The 26,291-nt window shown below is 45.1% G+C and overlaps 1 protein-coding gene across 6 annotated transcripts in view; it reads left to right on the top strand.

Annotated features, from left to right (window-relative positions):
* The window catches only part of Wdr72 (WD repeat domain 72), a 154,198-nt gene that overhangs the window by 73,310 nt on the left and 54,597 nt on the right, over window positions 1-26,291 (top strand). For all 6 annotated transcript variants that reach the window (XM_010609056.3, XM_010609057.2, XM_010609055.2 and 3 more), the window contains 4 exons: window positions 4,620-5,428; window positions 7,907-7,998; window positions 9,844-9,923; window positions 11,600-11,798. In XM_010609056.3, coding sequence (XP_010607358.1) covers window positions 4,620-5,428; window positions 7,907-7,998; window positions 9,844-9,923; window positions 11,600-11,798 — 1,180 coding nt within the window. The remainder of the gene's footprint in view (window positions 1-4,619; window positions 5,429-7,906; window positions 7,999-9,843; window positions 9,924-11,599; window positions 11,799-26,291) is intronic.

The following is a 26,291-nucleotide window of genomic DNA, read 5'->3' as shown; positions in this document are numbered from 1 at the left end:
CCTCATGCCCGAGCACTTCACACACACACACACACACACACACACTAACAGTACATGGAAGGAAACAGGAAAGCATTAGTAGAATAAAAAGTAGAGTGATATTCACAAGATGTTAGAAATTGGAATTGCAGATTCAAAATATTAAATAAGTGTGTTAAAAAATTAAAAAATGTGATTAAGAAATAATTGAAAATAAAAATGACCCAGTTTGTCTTTTCAAAAGACCAAGTAGAACTTCACGAAATTAAAGATGTAAAAATCAAAGATAAAAACTCTGGGTTTAAAGTAAATGGTACATTAAAAACAGTGAAATGAAAATTGGAAACTAAAAGAAAAATGCGGGAGAGATTGTCCAACACTGACCAGCGTCCCTGCCCCAGGGAGAGAGAGAAGCTGGGGAGGGTTCAGGGCCCTGCCCCATACCTGACAGTGACCTGGGCAGGGTCAAAGGGAAGTCTGCCCAGTCCACAAAATTCACAGAGAGTGGAACTTGTGTTCAGACATATGGAGGTTGGGAGGGACATCCCCACTTAGAAGACTCATGATTTGTTGTAGAATATTAAGAGAAAAGGCTCTAAGAAAAAGCTCACAGAGAGAAAAGACAGATGGAGTGATAGGACAGCAGCTGACTGTCCACCCATCAGAGGAGGCCGAGACACTCCGAATAACGCCTTCAAGAATTCTGGAGAAAATGAGCTCAGCCCAAGTTGTGTGCTCAGCAAAACTGTCTTTCAAGAAACACATTATCCCACTGACAAGCTAAACAAAGTGAAAAGTTGCTTCTTTGAAAAGACTATCAAAACTAACAAACTTCTACAAGAAAAAAAGAGAACAAAAAGAAAAAGGACTCAGTTAAAGATGCCACAATTCAGTTGTTATACAAATCATGCAGACATACTTCTGAACAGAAACTTTTGATATAAATTAAATGTACTATAAATAAGTGGAAGATATAATCTGGAATTTAACAGATGTTCTCAGATTTACATGAGACATATCATAGGGAGACCAAGGAGGGGGAATCTTAACAACCAGATGTTAAATTTTGTCTAACACTGTTATACAATTTACTATTCTCTACCAGTAGAAAAGCTGATTGTGCCCCAGGTAATAAGGTCAATGAGAAAAGGGAAAATTCACACACAACATTGGAGTAGTTGGACATCAACATTGTCTCCTATTGTAAATCAAACACAAAAATGAAAAATAAAATTATTAAAGATTTTAAAAATGCTGTACAGACATTTTTATTTCCTCTGGATAGCAACTATTTCTTTACGAAAACACAAATGATATAATCTGTAAAGTGCTTCCTAAATTTGAGAGCATTGAAAGAGTAATTCAAGGTTCATCACAAAACCCTACGTAATAATGACAAAGCAGAAGTAGGGGAAATGTATTTGGAACACATAACCAATAAAAGGTTATTTCCCAAATAAATAATGTGGAATCAATATGAAAGTGAAAATTTATAAAAAGGTATAAATAAGTACAATATATAACAAAAAGAGGCCAATGAAATGAAATATTGCAGTGATAGCAGTAATAAATTTAAAAGGACACTATAAATATAAACTTATTACATTAATAAAAATGAGAGCCTGTGTTAGTGAATTATGAAGCAGTGGAATTATTAACCAATTACCAGTGTGAGCAGCCCATCGTGGTGACGAGGTGGGGTTGATACAGGGGAAGAGATGTGATCCCCAAACCCTCTAGAATCTGAAACACAAGTTCGTGTTCTTTAAAACTGAAGAATGAAGTCTAGGAACAACGGAGGTTAAGAGTAGGAAAAATTTATTGAGAGAATGATAGCTTCTGTCTAAGAGAGACAGAAAGGGGACTGGAAAGTGGGTTGCCCAGGACCCTATTTCCCTGAGGGTTTTCATGGAGCAAAGCCATGAGGTGAGGCAGGTTCGAGGAGGGCACAGTTGTAAAACCCAAGGGAAAATTACAAGGTGGGCGTGAGGTGGGGCAAAACCATGACCTACCAATAAGATGACAAGTACAGTCACCCAGGTAATGTTGATTAAATGGGGATCAAATGGGACAAGTCACGTGCCAGGAATTTCCTCATTTAAGGTATCAGTCACTGCACTATCTGTAGGGGAGGTAGTACCTCCTTTCTTCTTTATAGTGCTGACCAGTGAAGGTGTCTCAGTTGTTCTCCATGTCAGCTCCTTGCTGTGTTGGCTCCTGGAGGGCGGCCCTGTGTAACTGCCCACAGACAGCTGACTGACATATCTGTCTGCACTGGTGCAATCCGTGGTGGGAGACAAGAATCAGTGGTGTCACTCTGGACACTTCCAAAAAAGTCCACTGTAAGTCTTAGCAGGAAATTCACTGTAGCACTTGTTCTTTCTGTGACCGCAAATCTTAAAAATAATTTAAATACCCACCTGGAAAGCAATGATAAGCCACAGTCAGCAAGCTGTATACTTCAAAATATACACGCGGTACACTTTGAAAATGAGAGAGGTTACGATCATTCCTAACTAAGAATCCCAGCATTGGACGTAAATCTCAGCATTGGCAAATCAAATTATAAATAGTGTCATAGTACATTGAGTTGAAAGTCAAAACATTTAAGCAAAAGCTATTGAATGAAAACAAAGTTATAAACATAAATTTCAAAATACTGGTTATCTCTGGCAATGGGAAGAAGTATGAAATCAGGGCAAGTGCTACATTTTAATCTAAGTGGACATTTTTCTACATTATTTACTTACTATGAGGTGGAGAGCACAAGAAAAATGTGCAGCACACAGGAAAGCATGCAGCTCAGTGAGTGGACCAGGTGCACATCTGCCTGAAACTCAGCAGGTCAAGAATGAGCCTGCTGTGTACCACCTGGCCCACACCTGCCGCCCCGGTCCACCCAGGCCACCCCATCCCAGAAGTGACTGCTCTGTGGATTTACTGTGAGCGCCCATATCCCTAGCAGGAGTGAAGTGGCACAGTTCATGTTTTTACTGGTCTCCCTTTTGTATTGGTGTGTGTGTGATGCATCACAGACACCTGCTTCTGGAGGAACAGGGGTGCACAAACAGCCACATCCGGCCCAGACCCGTTCTTCAGAGTCATTCGTGTCTGGGTTATTTGGTCGATGCTGGACTCGGGGGCTGTGCTTGCTGTACACTGTAGCAATGGTTCTTTCTTTTCACTGAATACTTTTGCATTGCAGCATCTTTACGTAGTCCATCGTGGATGGGTATTTGTCTGTGGTTTGGAGTAATTAGGAATAATAGTACTGTACAGCTTTGTCCGAGCTCCTTGGAATGCATTTCTGTTTCATATTGATAGTTTGAAAAAGACTAAAATATGTTTTACATGTTACTTTACATTATTAAGTATTCCACAATAAAATAAAGTAAGAAACCATCTCTGCCAAATTAGCATGTGGTGAACAGAATTATCTTAATTTTTCTTCTTTGATTACTACTTATGGTAAGCACTTTTCATATGTTAATTTGAATATTGCTCTTTGTGACTTGCCATTGATGCTCTTTACCCATCTTTCAATTTGTATGGCACACTTATTACTGACTTGCAAAAAATCGTTTATTAAGAATTATATAACCCTTGCAGTTTGGTGGTAAAAGGTGCTTTTTATAATTCCCCATTTTTTACTATTTACAATTTTAATAACTTAAACCTACGATTATGAAATAAAAATATCACTATACAAGTTTCAGAAAATCAAATCAATAAACAAAAACTCTTCGAATATAAACAAAGACCAAAGTAATTCCCTCTGGTTAACTACTGTTAACATTGTAGTGCACATCTTGTGTGTGTTAGATGTGACCATTTATAAGGCATCCTTTATTTGTAGTCACACATAATTTTACAAAAGGGTTTTTTATGACGTTTTGACACCTTATTTTTAGAAATTAATGTAGGTTACATTATCCTTTGAAATTATGTAAAAGCCGTCTCGTCGTGTAAGTCGCAGACTGCGCACTCAGCAGACTCCCGTGAAGCAATATGGCAGCACCGTCTTGTGGGTGCTGGGAGAAGCCTTGTAGAACACTTTCCTCCAGGCAGAGCTCCTGCAGTGGCCTCTCGCAGTGTCAGGTTGGGACAGACAGACGGTGGTGTGGGCAGGATGGAAGCAAATTCTGGGACTTCACTGCACCAGTCTTGGGGTCTTCAGGGTGAGTGTTCTGGTTTTGTCTTCCAGATCCACCTGATACTGGCTAACATTTAGGTTACTTCCAATTATTTAAAATTTTGAACAAATTGTGAAGAACCGTCATGTTAAAATAGCTCCCAGATTTTTAGCGGTGTTCAAACTGTTGATCTCTTATTTTTAGCACCTTTTTGTCGCATGTCTCTGACTGGTTGGAAGTTGGGAGTTGTGTCAGAGGACAGTGCCTGCTGCCATCTTACTCTGGGCATCTAGTTCAGACTTACGGGGGACAAAACTGTCAGGAAAAATAAAACCGGTTTCAGAGAACATGTGTATTGAATATTTAATTTAGAAAGAAATTTTAATAGGTAAGACAAAAAATTGTATGTAAATCTTCCTTTTTCTGCCTCATGGGCGTTATGGAACCTTTACGATAGCTTACTTAGGAAGACAAGAACTTTGACACACAGGTGTTTCTGCCCCGCAGGCTGCAGAGCCCGAGGCCTCCCAGAGGCCCTTTAACATCTTGCCCGTGAAGACCAAGTGGAGCAGCGTTGGCTTCCACGTCCTTCTGTTTGACCTGGAGAACCTCATGGAACTTCTGCTGCCCGCTCCACCGAGCGACACTGGCCCCTCGGGCTCCTTCCACGGCAGTGAGCTGCTGCGAAGAGCCAGGAGCACGGTGGGCAGGAAGACGCTGACCACGAAGAGGAGCGGAGCCGCCAGCCCCCCAGAGCCCCAAGCCCCTCCAGCGGCTGTTGGCCCGGCCCAGGGCAAGGATGCCATCACCTTCCTGGAGGAAAGCCAGGGCATTAAGTGGCAGAAGAAGACTAAAAGCTCCCGGAAGATGCTTCCTCGGCCAGCACGACGGGTGAACACCAGCCTCACCCTGGACACAGCAAAGCTGTTCCTGTCATGCCTCCTGCCCTGGGGTGTGGATCCGGAATTGGACCATCTCTGCACCAGGCACCTCAATATCCTGAGGCTTCAGGGGCCTGTCTCTTTAGGCCTTGCTTCCAACAAGGGCCACTTCTCCCTGATGCTGCCAGGGGGTGATTTGTGCAGCCCCGAAACAAAGACAGAGCACTCAAGGGTGAATTTGTTTTCCAGAAAAGTTTTGGACTTGTCAAATAAATACACAGCCACTCTGCCAAGCTCCCTGGGGACATCAAGAGGACTGGAAGACGATTGTGACTGTTTGCAAGAGTCCAACACCATCACTTATCTAGTGAGCAGACTGTTTTTAGTTAATAAGTTAGTTAACATGCCTTTAGAATTGGCCTGCAAAACTGACAGGTAAGGCACACCTACGAGCTTTGACTAATCCAATCTGGGGCCTAATGCGCTATGTGCAGCTCTCTAATCTCCCTCCCTACCTCCCTTCCTTCCTCTCCTTTTTCCTCCCTCCCTTCCTTTCTTCCTTCCCATCCTTCTGATGGGGGAAGATAGACAGCAACTTCTTTAGTTCAAAACACATTTACGAAAATCTTTGCATTGCTTCTTTAGGATGAAAGGATAATTTAACAGTGCATCCATATGTTGGAAGATTCATACATTCACTAAATACTCATTGTTCTCACATGTACCAGTTATAACATGGGACGCTTTGCAGCATTTGCTGTGATCATCTATACCAGTTATAACATACGAAGCATCATGGTATTCGTTGTTATCACCTATACCAGTCACGGTGCTAGACAGGTAATGGTAATAAAAATGTACACGTGCATAAACACCGTGAAATTCTTCATTCCTGATTTGAATTAAGTGTGCACAAAGAATATTCAAATAAATGCATGTAATGATATATCCATACATTGTTGGGAAGGAAATATTTGAAAGTTTCAGATCGCAAGTCATACTGTTGAGGTGATTATGGTATAGACTCTAGTAGTGCATTATGGGAGGTAGTTTAGTGATAATGGTAGCTATTGCTGTTGGAATGTTTAATATTTGCTAGTCACTCTCTAACATCTTTTTATACATGACTTCATTTAATATGCACAGCAGGGCTGGGACATAGGTACTGTTGTTTTGCTTATTGTACAAATGAGGACCTTGAAGCCCAAGGAGAGAAGAGACCCAGGGCTAACTCTCCTCCAGGTGTTGACGCAGGAGTGGCCCTCCTCTGGTCCCAGAGCCTGGTAACCGCTCTGTGTGGTTTCTTCTCTCCTCTCCCTGGTAACAGTTCGTACAGTTTTCCATAGTCTGATGTGAAAGGTTGAACTTGGGTCACTAAGTGTTGATTTAACAAACCAAGTCCCCCCAGCGCCCACCAGAAGACACATTTTAACAATTAAGATTTGGGTAGCATCTCCCCAAAGATAAAATGCTGCACAGAAAGCAGAACACAGGGAAATAGAAAAAGGGGTGGGGAAACTCTGGTAGTATAAATAAGCAGTGTTAGAGATCAGAGTAAAGAGATACATCAGTGTGGCAACCCCAGGAGGAAGCCTGCATGGAGGTCAGTCGCCGCCTGCGCGGTGGGGACGGTCTCAATCAGAGCTCAGCTGCAGCAGCCCGTGCCAGGCACCGGTGGAGACAGAGCTCCTCCCCGAGGGAGCCGCAGCCTGGCAGAAGCCACCGGGGTGTGCGAATCGCCATCACGCTGTGTCCACCCTGCTGCTTCTGGGTCCTGCGAACTTTAATTTTCAGTCACTAATAAACAGAAACCAGGACGGGGAAACTTCTATGATTCAAACACACACCTTTCCTTAATTTTCTTTTCCTTTGTTTATTTTCTGTTTTCTTTTGTTCATTTTAAGGGCTCAATTCTATTATTTAATTTCGGGTAGGCTTATAGTTATCCTTAGTGAAAATCACACAGCACCAAAGTGCAGGGAGGCAAAGCAGTGGTCCTGGAGTTGGAGCCTGGACCGACCCCATCTTGTCACCCTCCCTGTGTGCCTGGACAGTCCCTGGGCCTCGCAGCCTCACTTTCCTCTTTCACAGAGTGAGTGTGCGGAATGGGTGTGACCAGGGCTTCTGCCAGTCCTAGGCCTTGGGCTGTGGCAGTTTCTCTTGCTGACTGTGACCTGCAGAGCTGACCCGAGACCCCGTGATGCCCGCCGAGGTCTTCGCTCCAGTCTGCCCTGTGCAGCCCTCAGTGCCCAGCACACCTTCCTGTGAAGGGCCTTTCGGAGGTTGTCCTGCATGAGTCAGTTCTTTACAAAAATCCTCCACTGAGACACAGGTGGCACAGTGGCGGTGTGTGGGTGTAAGACTGCCTGTCTAAGGCATTAACTCCAAACTCCAGCTGCCATTCCAGCCCCATTTTTTTAAAAACTTAAAACAGTAAGTTTTAGGTTGGAGTTGTCACACCAATCCTTCCAGCACACTCAGCCTTGCTGGGGTCTCCAGGGCTCAGGAGCCACGGTAGGCACAGTGGCTTGAAGACAGGTGGCCTGAGACCATCCTGACAGTAGCTGGAGACCCCTCTGACCCTGGGAACCCTGATGCTGCTAGGACGATTCCTTGGTGAATGTCAACAAATTGGGATCCAAGCATTTGTGGCAGTGGCCGGAAGTCACGCACTAAAGAGACAGGTCACAGAAATTCCTGGCAAACTAAGACTTGTAATTCTATGGGATGAGGGTTTAGGTGGAGCAAATTGGGAATAGATTCAGGACAGGGATTAATGTGAGGAGTGCTGCTAGAAACAGCCCGTGTTCAGTTCCCAGCTCTGTCAACATGGCTGCACTCCTGTATCTTCAGTTCATTTCCTCAAAGTAATTTTCATACTTCTTCATCTCCTTTAAATCTTCTTTTCAACAGATCCTTCAAAGTGAACTCTATACATAATAAGGTGAAGAGTCCTGTGAATGATATTTTGAATATCTCAAGCTTCTATGGTTATACAAGAAATGGTAAGGAATTTATAGACACAGATGTGATCTGATTTATTTTTTCCTATGAAATAAAATAACCGGATAGCAGTGCTAAAATAAGTAATGTCATAAAAACACATTTCATCGTAGGGTTTTTTAAATGTCTGAAAATCTGAAACTTCAACAAAGGAAATATATGGGCATTAAATTAAGACCATATGTAATATTCTGCAGTTTGTTGCAGTAATGTCTTTATTACCACACACTGGGTTATTGTATGAGATCATTCTTCTGTTTCAGAAGATTGCTTTTCTGAGTAGCAGCTTACGTTCTCAGTGAAGACCTCAGTGTTCAGGTTTTCTTTCCACACCAATGTCTACTTCATCTTCCCCCTGCCAGTCCGACCTCCAGCCTCTGGCGGGTGACCGTTCTGTCATTCCGTGTGCTCACAGAAACTCTGTCATCCTTTTCTACCTTCTCTTTTCCTTCTACCTCACACCCAGAAGTGGTGGCTGAGCCATGTTGGTGAGCTGCTGTTTTGTTTCTATCCTTCCCCAAAAGTTGAATTTGATTCTTTAACCCACAGTCCTTGCCAAGCAAAGTTGGCTCTGACTTCCACCTCATATTAAAGCTGTAACATCACAGTGAGGGCGCAGTGAAGAGCCCCAGATGCCAGCGAGCAGCTGTGTCTGAGTCCAGCCCTGAGCTTCCACAGCTGAGCCTCAGTGCTCCGCAAGCCAGGGAGGATGGAAGAGGACCACAGGGAGCACTCTTCCCGCGTGGGCCCGAAGCAGTGGAAACAGGATTTGAGAATTACGTTGGCTCCATCCTACATGTTTTCTGCAGTTTTTGGTTTTTTTCAAATTCATAGTTTATGGTCCTTCAGGAAAAAATGATTAGTGGTCATGTTCTTCAAATATTTCTTTCATATTCTTGATTTGTGTTATATCTAATACCTTCTAGCCTGTTTCCCTTGACTATTAATATAAAAATATGTAAGAACATGGATATATAAATACATCAATCAGACATATCAAAAACATATTGGACAAATGCTAATTTAAATATTGATGCCACAGTGGCAAACATGTAATCTATTCATTTAAATAGACGATTACCGTAGCAGTTTTCCCACCAAACAAAGCCCCATAATTCTCCCTTCCTGTCTCCCAGGATCTGACATCCGGATGAAATACTTTCGCTACCAGAAAGTCTTCATTGTCAGATTTTCATTTGGATGCTTCCATGAACATTTTTAGTTAACAAAAGGGCACGTGGTGCTCTTTTGTGCAGGGAGTGTCCAGGCTCTCCGTGGACCAATTTCAGTGGATGGAGCCCCACCTCAGTCTCTAAATTTCACACTGAGTATTAAGGCGAAGAGGTAGAAAGGACACTCAAGAGGGCAAACTTGAAAGAAGCAGTACCTAACAAAATGGATCAGATGAATCACCAGGACTTTACCTATGGATCAGAGAGTTAGCTGGGTAAGGGCAAGGCAGAGGAACTCTTTGATTTCACATCTGCTGCTTACTGCTGCATGCAGGCCTGAATTGCAGGAATTGTTTGGATGAGGAAGGATTGGTAAGTCCTTCTGGTGATCTCTCTTAGGTTGGTGAGGAGGTGCAAAGATGGGTTGAAGGTGTGAAAGTGAATGAGACGTGAACTTGCGTTAGTGTAACCGCATCTGGCCCACTGACAGAACTGAATGCCTGCCCCACCCCTGTGACCCACTACCTCAGATTCCTCAGGCCAGCGCCCTGGGGTGTTAGCCTGGCTATATTGTGAAAGACGGCCTCCTGGTGGTTCTCATGTGCAGCAGGGTGAGGGGCCTTTGGTCCCATTGTTCTGAACCTCGAGATGTAAATGTGTCCTGTGCATTTCTAGGTAAGACCAACTCTCTGATTCCTGAGGCTGACCTTTCCCTCGTGAAGTTGATTTCTTGTTGGCGAGACCAGTCTGTGCAGGTATGGGCTCATGCTTGGGAAGTCACTGGGAGTTCTGTGCTGCTGAGATTCTTGGAGACCCCTTCCCCCAGGGGTGCACATGTGCAGCTCCTCTTGTCCTCCTCAATGGCCTCCCCACGCTCCTCTGTTGATGCCCAGATGCAGGGATAGGGATGTATGGGCAGACCTGAAATACCACACAGGTTGGGCCCATGGGGGGGTGGCTCAATCTTTTGCAGGTAACTTCTTAACTTCTTGTCCAATGGAGTTTCAGTTGGAGGCAGAGTTGTCTGTTTTTTCATTTTAAAATGTGCGGGGACATGAAGGTCTCTTTGTTTGGGAATTGTTTATGTGAAATCAGAAAATGTTCTTCCATCCTGAGAATTCCTGATCTGGGGTCTGATTTTGATAGCTGATTTCTTCAGGGTCCAATTCTCTCTTCCTGTTTTAAAGCTTCCTGGGGTGCTGGAACTCCCTGTAGCTTTGTGCATGGCATAGTAAATACCTGTCACTGACTAAGTAACTTTTGGGGGGAATTTTATTCTGCTTCATGAGCTTGATGAATATCAAATCTGTAAGATAACAGTGACAGTAACTCCAATTACAGGTGGCTTTTCTTCGGTGTAGTGAAACAAAGAAAGTTAAGTTGATCCCCTAAGACCAGACACCTGCAGTGGGGATGACAGAGGGGAACTGTCGGCATGGCCCACGAGTTTCTGTGGGATCAGCCATGCTACAGCCTCCTTTCTCGTCATTCCTTCACCCCATGTTACCCTGCTGTGGCCTCCTGGCTTTCTTGGTGTTTCCAGAACAAACAGAGCTGGCTGATTTTCCCAGGATCTCGCTGTACTCTCAGGCTTGAGTTTTCTTCCCTGTGTTTTCTGCCCAGGTCTTTGCCCTCAGTCCACCTTGCTGAGGTCTGCACTGCCCACTCAGCCACCCCAAGCCTCAGCCACGGTCCCGTTACTGGATCTGTTTTCCATGTTGTGACTGCTTGCTCACTCGCTGTCTCCTGGTTGTGTCACCTTGCCGAGGGCAGGCCCTACCTGGTCTCACTGACCCCTCACAAGGCAGGGCTCACCGTAGCCAGCCAATTACTGTTCAATGAATGAATGAATGAATGGCTATGAGACATTCTGTGTCACAGTCCAGTGAACCCTAGAACACCATGACGTACCAGCAGGTCAGTAGTCACCTCCAAAGGGTTTAGTTTTAATGCTGAGATTTTCCTTCCCCCAGTACCTGAAGAATTTCTCAGGTGCGAAAAATTCCGTAAGACAAAGGACTCTACAGAATCCAAAGGTCTTCTGTAGGTCACCTAACTTTGAACTACATTTTTATGTAGTTCGGGCGTGTGTGGACTAATGGACCTGTAAGGGCTTTGATTCAGTGACCCTCTGAAATGCCGATGCGAGAAGAGACATTGGCAGAGCACTTCCTACCCTTATGTGATAGTGATTACAGCATCCTTAGAGGGCTTGAGAATCTCAAGGATCTCTTTCAGAACATCACATTTGCAAAAGAACAGTTTGATTGCCAACGTAGCTGTTTTAGGTGTTGTGTCAAGCAGAGGAGAAAAATGTTATTTCTAGAAAACCAGTTCAAACCCAGATTCTGAGCTTTGGGTTTTTTACAAGTGTCCTAAACATTTATAATTCCATGAAAAACACTGTAACTTAATCACAAAATATTTGCAGGTAACTGAAGCGATACAAGCTGTCCTGTTGGCCGAGGTTGAGCAGCACATGAAGAGTCTGAGGAAGACCCCAGCGGACAGTTGTCCTGTGTCCCTGGGGCAGACAGACAGCAGGGACAGGGTGCCAGCCCCGCCTGAGGTGGACCGGCCTGAGGTGGACCTGGAGCTACAGCCCGTCTGGAGCGCTTGGCAGCAGTGCTGTGAGTACGCTTTACGGTCCGTTCGTCCATGGAACCCGGCTCTGCTTAGCTCTTGCTGAGATGTCACTCTTCAAGAGACATGCCAAGGGCCATCTCTGACCTCCTCAGGCCACTGGGGATATTCCTTCTTGTAATCGCAGGATTTTAAGAGCTTAGAGTCTATTATAATCATAAATATTTTCTAGAGCCAAAGTTTATATTACTTGTAACAGTGTTTTGAAGTTAAGTGATTAGAATTGAAGGCAGGATTAATAGTACTAGCCTGGAAGGATACGGATTACAAGGATACACAGATAAGTATGCATCCCATATTTGTTGGTAATGGCCATCTGCTAGTTTCCTTCTCTGTAGGTAAGAAATATCATACATGAAGTAGGACTGGTTTCATAGCTGGGTCATTTGACCTGGTAATTAACTTTATTATCATAAATTCATAATGAGAATACATATCATTTATGACTATCAAGTGAATCTAAATTTATGTTGTAAAGTATTATCTTACAGCTTAATATCCATGACTTAAAAAGGAAATTGAAATATCAAAATTTGATCACAAACCTAATTTTCAGCTTAATAAGCTTTTGGTGAATGCATCAATTCATAGTACCATCAAATGAATGCTTTTTCAGAAAAAGTGTTGCAAATGTATATATTACATACATGTCCTCCTTTTAGATCTCAAAAGAGATTTTACCTTTATTTGGGACTATGAGAAATGTTGCGGTATTTAAAATGTCAGATCCTAGAACAGGTATCATTCCTGGAAATGTGTTATAATTATTTTGTTTTGTTTTATTTGTTTGTTTTGGTCTTTGGAGACGGGGTCTTGCTGTGTAGTTCAGACAGGCATTCAACTCATGTGTAGTCCAGGCTGGCCTTGAAATCATGATGATCCTCCTGCCTCAGCCTCAGAAGTGCTTGGATTACAGGTGTGCGCTGCCATGTGCAGCTCATGCTTTTATAAGACTCCTGACAGGAGGGTGCTCTATAGTGGGGGATGAGAAGAAGGTATTTTTCAGGAAAGGCCAAAGATGCATGGAAGTGGAGCACTTCTCAACTCGGGAAAGTCACAGATGAAGGCAGATTCACTAGCTAGTGGGCAGAGCTTGGGGTTGTGTCAAGTACTCGGTGGGTGGGTTGGTGTGCAGGAATGAGCTTGGACTGTCTGTGAAGCCCGTGGCCCACCCTGCTGGCATGTGACTCCCATGATGTCACACCGGGCCGACCCCTCTCCTGGCATGGAAGTTGCTTCTGAGGATCAAGTCTGACCCTGATTAGAGATATTGGGCTTTTCCACATGGTTTCATCTGCCTGTGATCTAGCAGGAAGAAGCCTTTCTTTGTCTGTGTTTAATGTAGATTCTGGTTAATTTGTGATAGGAATTGGAACACTAAAGTATCAAAACTCCTTACTACATTGGTGAGTGAAATTTAAAATACTTTATTTAAAAAAAAAACCAAAGTATATCTACAAAATACTGAACATGTATTTCCTAAAGAATTACTATTTCCAGGAAAGTATTGCAATTAAATGGGACACAGCAGGCTTTGAAGAGGGACTTGTGCAAGCAATACTATTAAATGAGTATTACTGTTTCTCTCTTTGGGAAGTATTTATTTTATATATAAAATATTCAGAACTTGGCAAGTTACAGGACAAATTTTAGACTTTCATTTTATTGCTATGAAGTACATTACATGATAATATTTTAGAAACAAAAACAAAACGCTGTTTATTTTTTAAATTTGAAAAGTCCAGAGTTTAAGGAGGTGATGCAGGGACTCCTAGCTGGTGTGATAACCCTCGGATCTCACCGGCAGATTTACTTGGCTCAGTGTCACTGCACATGGCGCTCTGGGGTGAAGGTGCGCTCTGTCTCATTGTATTACACCTTTGGCTTGCTCGTCTTCTGTGGGCACTCTCCTCCCCCTGCTTTTTCCCTAGTTTCATTTATTTCTTTTTTCTTGGTTTATTGGTGCCACTGGGGATTGAACTCAGGCCCTTCACACTGAACTACAGCTCCAGCCTTTTTTATTTTTTATTTTGAGCAGGGTCTCACTAAGTCACTCAATTGCCCAGGCAGAGCTGGAACTTGGAATCCTCCCACCTTGTCTTCCGGGAGTGTTGGGATACAGGTGTGCCCCATCCTGGCTGGTAGCGCATCTCATTTGTGAATCAGGCAGAAAGTAGAAGATAGCTTTGCTGTGCATGAAACTCTGTGCTAGAGCTGAGTGTGTATGGCTTTTGGGCATTATGATAATATGGCAGTTATCAGAAGGGAAAATAGTAATAGCAGTTGTGTGCTCTTGATACGTTCTCACAGTGTGTGAAGTCCTTGCAAATGCCATCCTGTAATTCCTGTAATTCTCACCTAATCCACCTGAAACCTGAGACTCTGCTCCCACAGTTGGCCCTCGGCAGGCAGCTTCATGGGTTTGTAGTTGTCCAGAGCAGTGTTGGGAAAACAGTGCATCCACCGGTGCCCCTCGGTTTGCCCAGAGATTAGCACGGTCAGCTTTGCACTGGCTCTCCTGAATATATATCCTCATGCACCTTAAGAGCTAGAGTTAAAACGCAGTTTCAGAATTCGAGTATGTTAGCTATTTTGGGTGCACCCATGGTAGATACCCTGCTTCTTGAAAGATGCTGCCCGTTACCCATGATTACATGAACAGACTGGGCCTGGGGGTGAGATCTGCGGTAGCCACAGACCTGAGCAGCAGGGAAGTGGCCCAGATGCTCCCCTCGCATTATCCTTTTCTCCAGGAAGCTGTGTTCTCCATCCTGGCAGCATGAAGGAAATTTGCTCTAAATCAGATTGATCTAAAAATTGAATAATTTATTGAGTGGTTTTCTTAGATTTTTTATTCCTCTCTCATAAATCATACTTTCTATTACTAGAGAAAATGCAGAACATTCAATCTTTGCCATCTCCAGCCTTGAAATAGAGAAAATCACAGGGTTTCTAGAACTGTTTGTAGGTGACACGCTGGAAATCAAATGAAGTCAGAGTTGCAGTACAATGTGAGTGTAACTCTGTAATCTCAAGTCTTATTTCTTCAGCACTTTCACTTGTGACATCTCATGGCATCACTTTCTTTGAGGTCTTAATATTTGTGTACTGGTATTTTATATGAGTGGTAGGTTTTATCTGAGTTTACATTTTTACAGGGATTACATTGCTTTCTTCCCAAAATCTATTTAATAAGAAATTGTACAATTAATACTCACACTTAAGGTCAAGATTTATTGCTTTAAAAAATCAGTGGCCTCCATTATTAAAACACATTTGAAAGTTATTTTCCTTTTTTTGGAATGTTATTTGGATCAGTTTGAACAAGTAGTCTAACTTGTCCCATTAAATAAATCGGTTGAGATAGAAGTGGGGGCTTTGTAGATAAAACTGTCACCTCGGAATCATTAGCTGAATTTAAATTCCACCTTAAACTGTGGTTGTGAAAAGAATGCATAAAGTAATGGATATTGCAAATATATTCTGTATTGCATGCATCATATTAAAAGACTTAGCTAGAAAATAAAGTAAAAAATGTGCTTTTTATATGAATAGTAGCATGTACTTTTTGTAAAGCAGAAACTGAGCATGTGTTCTGCAGAAGTGTTTCAGTGGCCCTGGCCTGCAGGACTGGCTGGAGCTGCTTCCTCTGCCCAGTAAGCTGCAGAAGAAAGGAAGCCCTTGTGGTGTGCAGAGCCTCAAGGAAGGGTGTTCTTTACTGTTCTTGGTTATAGTAAACCCATGCTCATGCACCCACTGTCAGGCCTCCAGAGTGAGTGTGAGTGCCGTTCTTATCCTCACCTCCTCGTGTAAGGTACCTTGATTCACACCACTGTCTAATCAGAGGTCACCTCCTTCAGTCTGTACTCTACTGGCACATGTGCCAGTGCCAGAGACCTTTGTAGGTTACACAGCCAACGTCAGAAACAGCTGAGGAAACCCCTGTCTCCTGATAGGGCTGGAGACAGAGTTGGTTCTTTGAAAAGATAAACAAAATTGACAAATCTTTAGGTAGATATGTTATTGGAAATGGAAAAGGAGACATTATAGCTGATACCGCAGAAATGCAAGGTATCACTAGGGATTCTTTTACACAATTATATGCTAATAAGTTGAAAACCCTAGAAGAAACAAACATATTTCTGGACCCATATGACCTACCAAAATTGAGCCAAAAGGATAAAAACAAAACAAAACAAAACAAAACAAAACCTGAAGAGATCAGTAACAAGTGACAAGATTGAGTCAGTAAAAAGATTCTCCAACAAAGAAAAGCCCAGGACCAGATGGCCTCACTGCTGAATTGCACCAAACTTAAAAAAGAAGAGCAAACACCAGTGCTTCCCACTCAGTCCCACAGAAACGGGAAAGGAAGGAGTCCTTCCAAACACAGTGCAGAGCAAACATGGCCATTACTGAAGCCTGGCAAGGACACAGCCAAGAGCGAAAACTACAGACCAGTGTTCCAGATAAGCGTAGATGCAAAAATTCTTAACAAAACGCTAGCAAATCAAACTCACCACATTTTACAAAGGCCATAACCCTCATCAAGTTGGTTTCATCCCAGAGAAGTATCGATGGTTCAGCATATGCAAATCAAAAAAGTCGCATATCACTTCAGGAGAATGAAGGGTAAGAATCATCATCATCTTAAAGATGCAGAAAAAACATTTGATAAAAATTAATGTCTCTTTGTGATAAAATCCATGAACAAATTAGACATAAAAAGATCATACCATGACATAAAAAATGCTGTGTATGACAAACTCATAGCCAGTATCATAGTGAGATCAGGAATAAGGCAAATGTGTCCACTCCCACTACTCTTCTTCAATGTAGTACTTAATGTTTTTGTCAGAGTAGTTAGATGAGAAAAAGAAAAAGTATACAAATAAGGGAGAAAGTCACATGACCTATATGGAGATAATATGGTTCCATACATAGGAAGATGGAAAGACGTCCCCCAAAAAGATTATCAGAACTAGTAAATGCAATCAGTAAAGCAGCAGAGTGCAAAATCAACATATACATATCAGTAGCTTTTCTATTCACATAGCGAAATTCCTGAGAAAGAAATTGGGAAAGTAATAGTTACAAAAAACAAATACAAAACCTAGGAGTAAATGTAACTAAGGAAGTGAAAGACTTCTACAATACAAATTATGAAAGAAATTAAAGAAGACACTAAAAGATGGAATGACCTCCCGTGTTCAATTATTGGAGAATTAATATTGTTAATACGTCCATAATACCCAAGGTATCTCCAGATTCAGTGTAAGACCCATCAAAATACCAATGACATTCTCAAAGAACCAAAAAAGAAACCATCCTATTATTCATCTGGAAGCCAAAAGGCCCCAGACAGGGAAAGCAGTCCTGAGCAAAAAGCAAAGCAGGAAGCATCACAACACTCGATTGCAGGTCATAGTTCAGAATTCCAGTAACCAGAGCAGAACGGGCCTGGCATAAAAGCAGACATGAAGCCCATGGGACAGAATCAAGAAGTCAGTGGTAAATGTACGTAGCTGATGCCTGTCACAGATGCTGAAACATACACAGAAGAACGGGCCGTGTCTTCAACAAGTAGTGCTGGCAAACCAGTGTCAACATGCCAAAGACTGAGGCTCCACCCTGCCTCCATTCTGCACAAAGTCAATTCACCATGGATTGAAGATCCTAATGGAAGTTCTAAAATTCTGACACCTCTAGAGCAAAACAGCGGGAAAAATTTTCAGAACATCAGTACAGGCAGTGAATTTCTAGATAGGATCCCAAAGGCACAGGAAGCAAAAGCGGAAGTTGATAAATGGAATTACATGGAAAAAAATATATTTCTAGGGCTGGGGATTTAGCTCAGTGGTTCTGCCACCTGCCTTGCAAGCACAAGGTCCTGAGTTCGACACCTCTAGAGCAAAACAGCGGGAAAAATTTTCAGAACATCAGTACAGGCAGTGAATTTCTAGATAGGATCCCAAAGGCACAGGAAGCAAAAGCGGAAGTTGATAAATGGAATTACATGGAAAAAAATATATTTCTAGGGCTGGGGATTTAGCTCAGTGGTTCTGCCACCTGCCTTGCAAGCACAAGGTCCTGAGTTCAATCTCCAGTACCAAAAAAAAAAAAAAAGATTCTACACAGCAAAGTAAACAAGCATACGAGTGAAAAGATAACCTTGGAGTGGCAGAAAATATTTGCCAGGTTTTCATCTGGCATGGGGTTAATATCCAAAATATGTAAAGAATTTCAAAAACTTAACCCACATAATCCAATGAAAAATGGGCACATGATAGTAGACACCGCTCAAAAGATTAAGTGGCCAATAATTATATGTAGAGCTACCACAGAAAACAGGATGGAAGTTTCTTCCAAAACTGAAATTGGAACTGTCACGTGACAGTTACCCCACTAGGCGTGAATCACAAGAAATGAAATCAGCACAGCCAGCCAACAGCTGCATACCTTATGTCAGTGGTGGTGAACCTGTGGCACGCGTGCCACAGCTGGCCGTTCCTTAGCATTGGAAGCTCTAAAAGGTTCGCCATCACTATAGAACGTTCATTGCAGAGCCATTCAGTCCCCAGAATGCAACATTGGCCTCAGTGCCCAGCAGTTGGTGAAAACGTAAAGGGAAACAGCATGTGCGACTGAGCATTAGTCACCTGTAAGGAATAAAATCCTGTCATTTGATGCAGGTGGGTGGGACTGGAGGACATCTTATTGAGTGAAAGAAGCTAGACCCAGGACATGTACATTTTCTCTCTTATATGTGAGAACTAAGAGAAAAGAAATCAATCTGAAGTTAGAATATGGACCAGCATTGTGATTACGAGGGTCCGGAAAGGGTGCCGGGTGGAGGCCCGGAGGGGAAGGAAGGAGCGTGGCTGGGTGTGAGCAGCGAGCACTGTGCCCGTGCACAGAGACACAGTGAGTCCCATCAGTGTGCACAGTTAGCACACATTAGGAGGAAAGACGAAACGTGAACTGCACGCTCTCCTGCCCACTCCAAAAGAAAGGAGGCACAGTTCTCCGAGGCGGTAACGCAGCCCAGGTAGCGACGGCCAGGAGTCGGCGAAGGCAGCCCGGCCTCCGAGTCGGGGTTGCCCCCAGAGCCCCGCAGCTCTCGCTCCCTCTCCTCAGTCGGAGGCCTGTGCTGTGGGCTGGAGGCTGGGAGGCGGCAAGCCTCAGATACTTGGTGAGACAGTGCTAAAAGGTTCCCTGGGAGAAACCCGCCACAGGTGTCGGATGCCCAGGGTCTGCAGCACGCAAGTGTAGCTCTGTGGTCTCCCTGAGGATGGGCTCGCTGCTGGAGTCTGTTATTGGGAATATAAATTCGTATTTATATACATTTTAGTGGTTAAAAATGCTGTAGAGTTTTGTTCCTGGGAACTAGAAATGCCAGCTGGTAAATGCTATGGATGTAAAGTATTTAGCATGCACCTATCAGTGCCGGGGATAAGCACTGAGGTGTGGGAGGAGGAGAGGGTGGGAAGAAACTGGAAACTCCCTTTGTATCGGTCAGTTTGAAAACACCAAGGTATCCCTGTGTTACATGGAGATTCGTTTCTATGTGATAAGCAAACAAAGAAAAACTTTGCTTCCGAAGCCCTGCCGTCAGTTGGGTTTGATACATAGCCCGCCTTATTTCCAGCTCTTTATAACGTTGGCGGGGCGGTTGCATCATCTCCCTTCACCCATCTGTATCCCAGCCCCGCCGCTTGGCCCTCTCTGTACCATCTCACAGACTGCATTGCTGCAGAAAGACGGATAGAGTTTCCTGTTCTTTTTCCAAAAGCCGTTTCATTTCTCAGGGAGAGCGAGACGGATGAGTCTGCTCCTGGCACGTGAGGAACTGCAGTTTCATTGTCTCTTCTGCTAGGAGTCGGGCGTCCTGGCTCGACTGCCCAGAGACCACGGTGTCGAGGAATCGAGTTGGACGTCTCCTTGGTAACGGTGACGCAGGCTCCCTGGTGCTGATTATTGTCTGCAGACCCATTTAAATTTATTGACAAAGGAAAAGTGATCCAGATCCTGTCGCTAAGATCGATGTGCTTTGCGCGATTGTTCCCCCACGCTGCGCCCAGCCCCCGACAGCCGCCCTTCAAGGACAGGGCCAGGCCCACTCACCTGCTCTCCGGGCACCGCCGACGGCCTCCCCGCAGCCAGTAATGAGCATTTATCGGGTGAGTGGATGAATGGTGGTCGGTGGGGTGGTCTGTATGGAGGATTCAGCCCATTCCTAATTAGGAGAGGAGACAGGAAGACCAGCTGTTCTTCAGCCCCACACAGGCTCCTGCACATGCCTGGGTGTGTGTTTCCCGGCTGTCCTGCTAGGATCAGGTGACACATGCACAGCAGACTCCTGAGAAGTTAAACGTGGACTCATGAGGGCATCCCCTTTCCTGTCCAGTGCATTCTCCCAGGCGTTCAGACCCTGTGCTCTCCGGGCCTGGGTTCCTGTCCCATGCTGTAGCTTCTCTGCACCCTGTAGACACCTGCCCTGTCCCTGATCTCTTGTCTGCAGTGGCTGTTAGGCTGCTAACGGCACCCTCTTACCGGTGTGACCTTAGCTCTTCCGTCAGATGCCGTCCCTCCACCACTCTGGATCCGGTCCCTCCTGCTAGGAGCAGTTTTGGGGTGAGTGAGGCTGAATTCCCGTAGAGGAGTGGGGGTGTCAAGTGAGCTGCAGTTCTGCAGATCGCAGACAGGAGTGTGTCCAGTTCTCACCCAGCTGCGTGTGGCCCTGGACAGCTGCGTGCACCACGCCACAAGAGCAAGCGTTAGCACAATTATGTGGTGCTCAACGACATTTCCATGATGCAACTGCAACACCACACACAGTGCAGTGGGAATCGCAGGGTCAGGTGTTACACACCTGTGCACTGCTCGGCTGTAAGGAGTGGCTGTTACCCAGTGCAGTGTCTCACCTACATATGTGTGTGCTGCGGAGACATGGTTATGTCGGTCACCAGCGGACAGGTGCATCTTCCTACCATATTATCACTTAGGCTTGTTGTGCTATTTAATAAGTTAAGGCCTCTGTCCCTTGTGTACATTAACTATGAATGTGGTCGGGAGGATTCCTCTCCCCTCAGTCGGCCCAGCGGGCAGAAGGTTGGATGCCTAAGGCCCTTTGCACGTGGTAATGGCTGCAGCAATGGCTCTAGGGAAAGCACCCTTTACATCCGGTTCCCATCAGAAGGTCGATGGTCTCAGATGGGTGGTGGGGGCCTTAGCTTCGGTCATATCTCTACAGTTGTGAGCCCCAGGTTCAGCCTGGGAACTATTGTGTAACTTCAGAGCACCTCTTATTAAGCCGGTACTCCATCTGAGGCTCAGTTAGGCACTGGGGTGCCCAGTGACATCACTCTCTGCAGTCCTCCTACATCCTTCTGAAGTAGGGACCACTTGGCTCTCTGGGCGTCTTCTGCCTTTCTCGGGAAAGAACACCTCGTCTGCTCAGAGCGCCTCGAGGGCTTCACCATGAGCCCCTGACAGCAGACGCATGGCGTGGCCTGTGATGGGCTCTCCAGAGCTTCGTAGGCCGAGCAAGCGGATGACCGACTGCTGAGTGCCCGGGACAGCCCCACCTGTACCAGAGAACTCCTGTCCCTGGCGCACAGGATGGATGCTCGTACCTGCTGCAGGCCAGTGTCTGGGGGAGAATGGAAGCAGCCCTTAACAGGGGCGGAGGGTGGTCCAGGGCCATTCCTTCCATCACCTGCTCAGTTCCAGAGCAGTGTGTCGCCTTAGAGACCCACCGGAAAGACGATGCCGACTGGTGCTGGAAGGCAGAGAACGAGGCAGAGCCCCAGAAGAAGCCGCCAGAGATGAAGGCAACGAGTCCAATCATTTCTTCTTCCTTTGGCCTGTCTCCGCTGCTCCGGGCCCTTGTTTCCATCCACGTGGGGCCCTGGGCTCGGCCAGGCCGCCTGCCGCCCTGGGGATAAGGTGACAGTGCTCCTTGGTGGCCGGACACACACAGGATTGGGTCTCTGTGGGTGCTCTTCCAGCCTCTTGGGTTTCTTCTCCTCAGAGGGAAGTTGGTCTTGAAACTGTAGAAGGTGTAATTACAGTAGTTCTCAGTCCTGGCCAATATTTTGTAATATCCTCCATGAAATCCTACATGAAGTTCATAAGTGATATAGCATATCTGCATAATTGTTCATACGCCCTTTAAAGGAAAAAATAAGCAGTAAATAATTGAGGTAAAATGTTATGTGTAAAAGACTGGGTGGGATTAATGAACATACCAAAATGCTACCAGATACTCAGGGTCAGGCTGGCACCAGTGACCGGCAAGCACTGCCAGGGGTGTCAGCATCCAGCTGCATTTTCCTGATGACATTCTGGCTGTCAGCGACAAAACGGGCCATTGCTGAACGTGCAGGCCGGTGATGTCCCCCAAAATACAGGTTAGGAAAGAACCCAGAGTTTCCTGTGTTTATACATGGGTCGATCAAAATACACTGTGAATGAAAAATTTATTATAGAATAAGACGCATTGCCAAGAATTTCCCTCAAAATCCTCTTCACCTCAAGGACACTTATCCCATGATTCTGGCCGCTTTCTGAACCAGATCTGGAAGTCCTCTGTCCTGAGGGTCTTAAAAAGACTGAGTGCTGCTGTCGAGCATCATCCAATAAAAAGGCAGTTCCTAAAAACATGGCGCTGCATCCTCATCCCCCTTAGTCACCAGCTCTGGCACCGCGTGACTCCCGGCTCTCCCCCAAAGTCAAAATGACCATGAAAGGGAAACATTTTGCATGGATTCAGGACAACAAGGCAGCCACAACAGCGCTACTAAAGACCCTCAGGAGAGCGGGCTCCAGAGCTGCTGCAGAAAGTGGAGAGGACGATAGATGTGTGTGTCTGAAGTGGGTAGGGGTGTGTTTCTGAGAGCAGTTAATGGCAGTGTGTCTTTTACTGTAACACCCTATCTTTCTGTCACTCCACGTATGAAAAACAGGTTCTAGCCTTGGGAAATTGTAACTGTGTGTTCCTTTCCCTTCTGTGAGTGCCCGGGGTCATATTTGAGAACTGCATGGAAAAGCAGGACAGTTGCTCAGGGTCAGGGCCTTTTCCGAGCACAGTAGGCCCTCTGGCAATTCTGGTGCTTGTCCCAGAAGTGCTGTGTCCACACGGGAGATGCCCACCGGAAACCCGCAGGTGCCTCAGTTCTGCTGTTCCCCAAGACCAACCCACCAAGAAGCACCAGGTGGGGAAGGGGATCTCGGCATCCTGGGGCCGCTGGTTCCGTCCCAGGGGAAGGAAAGCAGACCAGGAGCCCCACAGCACTGTAGCTCCGCCACGCTTGTTCCTTGTGGTCTGCTCCGCCCTGCGGGGTGGCGCTTCCCAGTGGAGGGGACACGCGGACAGTAAGTACGTCTCCTCTGGCCGAAGCAGGGCTTCCGGCCCCACTAGCTCACTCAGCTTTGTGTCCTCAGAGCCTAGCCTCAAGGTAGGCACAGACAAAATGCTGTTTGTTAGGTGGCTCAGTAAAGACTGGATATTACTGTACTATGATGCCCTGTCTGAAAAGGTCACCAAAAGCTTCCAGAATTCACATCTTAAATTATGATCTTACCATATAGGATGAACACAATACATCTTTGAGTTTAAACCTTTGGTGACGTGTCTCTGATCTGTAGATTGGAAACGAATAATGGACAGAGATATGTGGACAGGTGTCCTTAAAGTCCAGTAGTCTGTCAGCGCTTAGAGTCTACTAAATCACGTTTGCAGATTCACGGTATCATGAACGTGGACGTGGACAAGCTCTGTCCCCTGACTTCTCTGTAGGGGACAGGGAATTACCTGCCCACTGCTCACGCACCCACCCCATCACGTTCTCCTCCTCCTCTGAATATATCTACTTCCGAAGGCGACGAGCTGGGAGCACTGGAGGGTACGGTGCGCATGAGACAGACAGAGTGCCCGAGAGGCTGGGCAGCCCTAACAGCATGGAGCTCGGACATGGGCTGTGGCTGACGCAGAGATGGCTGCCAGCCTCTCTCTCCAGGGACGGATGCCTGCTCGCTGGGACGGGCTGGCCAGCAGTTTCCACTGTGAGCACTTTCAGGCTCTGTCCCGGCACTGGGGCAGATGTCACATTTCCCTTGGGACAGTGGCTCAGCAAGGTGGTGACCCAGGTCCTCCACACGGGACCCCACCTGTCTCCTCCTGTGAGGAGCTTTGCTCTGGAGCTCCTGTCAGCTGACAGAAGCCTGTCAGGTCTGCACGGTAAGCGGGGAGCACTCAATGCCCATCCCATGTCTGCCTTCCTCTCGCACAGGGCTTCTGCCATCAGCGTGGCATCTCTGTCCCCACCCACACCTGCTCTGCAGCTGCCAGCTGAGTCATTGGAGGGGGGTGGCCAGGCAGTAGGGACAGGGACCTTCCCGCAGGGCCGCCTGGGTGGAAGGGTTCTGGTGCAGAGCTTTTTTCTTGAAATATGAAGAGAGCCATTAAACACCATTTTAAGGGAAGCAGGACCTTTCCAGTGCAAGAAACGAGAGGTATAGAAACAGCCCCTGTGCAAGTCTGGTCAAGAGTCCTCTCGTCCTTGTACAGCAGTACTTATTCCTTACCTATTTCCTTGTTGAGTTTTTCTGCCTTTATGACTGTGGGATAGTCAGATGAATGCTCATGTTTCCTGGCCCCCATTCCCATCGCACGGAGGAGAAGGATTGTGCCTCCTTGCTTTTTTAGCCCCAAGACCTGCCGACAGCTTTGAGGATTGTGAGTGCAGACCCCACTGGAGATGCTGGGCAGCAGCGGTGTTTCTTCGTGCTGGTCTGAGGTTCTCATCCTCTCCTCAGTCAGATCTTTATCTCAATCCTGAACTTTCTTGAATAAGTTCTTAAAATGCGCCAACTTTTGTACTTTAATAATTTGGTTTGATTTCTCATCTCCTTCGAATTCGTTTGCATTGTTTACCATCTATTAACAAGTTTAGAATTCACCATCTACGGGTTTCCTTGCTTCCTTTTCTTGTGGACTTAGTAGACCTTAGTGATCTTTAAAAAAAATCCTTAACTGACACCTTCAGACCAGGCTTCCTAAGTGTTTGCCATTAGATATTTTCCTGGAAGAGGATACATTATTTCTCTCTAACACTTAAAAATCTTGATTTAATGAGTGTGATTTAGCAAAGCATAGAACACTGGAGTGCATTTCCAAGTGTTTATATTAATGCCGATGAATAACGAGGGGATAAACTTCATGAGCCATCTGCTTAATTCCAAGTCATTACATCACCTGCTTCCCTCAGGCCGTTGATTTGTGCACCTGCTGAGCCTGGGTCAGATACACACCTGCTGTGAGCTCTTCGGCCCACTGCGGCATGCCTGCCCACCTGCATGATCAACAGCACACCCCGCCACACACCTGGGACGAGGAGGCGCAATTTTAATCAGTCTTTCCGCAGAAGTACCAGGGAGTCAGCCCCATAACGCGTCCATGTTCAATTCTGAGGAAGACAATGGAAAAGCAGGATTTTTGTAAAGATCTCATATGCAAAGCCTTCCAGAGTAGTTAAGAGATACTCAAAGCAGTTAAAAAAAAAAAAAAACAGGATCCCATAATGTCTTGTTTATTTTTTTTGGTTTTGGAACCAGGGATTGAACTCAGGTCCTTGCACTTGCAAGGCAGGCCACCGAACCGCTGAGCTAAATCCCCGGCCCCATAATGTCTATTTTAACATTACTTTCAGATATTCAGAAGATTAGGTGTTATTTCTAAATGATTAATGTGCCTTTTCTCATAGTTACTTAACACTTTACTTTTATTTCTTTGATCCATTTTTACTTTAGTTTAGTGCACAGTGAGAGATATGGGTCTAGTTTTAATCTTTGGCATGTGGAAAGCTGGGTTTTCCAGCACCATTTATTTAAAGAGGCTGTCTTTCTTCCAGTGAAGGTGTTTGGCTCCTTTGTCAATGATGAGGTGGCTGAGTGTGTTTGGAGTTGTTTCTGCATCTTCTATTCTATTACACAGGTCCTCAGGTCTATTTCTTTGCCAGTACTGTGCTGTTTTTATCACAGTAGCTCTGTAGTATAATTTAAAGTCAGGGATTGTGATGCCCTCTACCTTACCTTTATTGCCCAGAATTGTTTTTGCTATTCTAGGTCTCTTTTGGTTCCAAATGAATTGTAGGAAAGTTTTCTCTAGTTCTATGAAGTATGCTATTGGTATTTTTCCTTTTATTCTTTTTGTTTTGTTTTGTTTTTTTGTTTTTTTTTTTTGGTACCAGGGATTGAACTTGGGACCTTCTCCTTGCAAGGCAGGCAGCAGAACCACTGAGTTAAATCCCTGGCCCTGCTATTGGTATTTTTACTGGAATTGCATTAAATCTGTATAACAGTTTGGGGAATATGGCCATTTTTACTCTGTTGGTTCCTCCTACCCACAAGTAAGGAATATTCTTTCCATTTTCTGATCCGCTTTGATCTCCTTTTTTCAGAATACTGTAGTTTTCAAT

The sequence above is a fragment of the Fukomys damarensis genome, unplaced genomic scaffold (genome assembly GCF_012274545.1).
Source record: "Fukomys damarensis isolate Sample0158 unplaced genomic scaffold, DMR_v1.0_HiC HiC_scaffold_17, whole genome shotgun sequence".
Taxonomy (NCBI): Eukaryota; Metazoa; Chordata; class Mammalia; order Rodentia; family Bathyergidae; genus Fukomys; species Fukomys damarensis.
The sequence above is the reverse complement of the archived record's forward strand: the minus strand, read 5'-3'. Positions and strand labels throughout refer to the sequence as shown.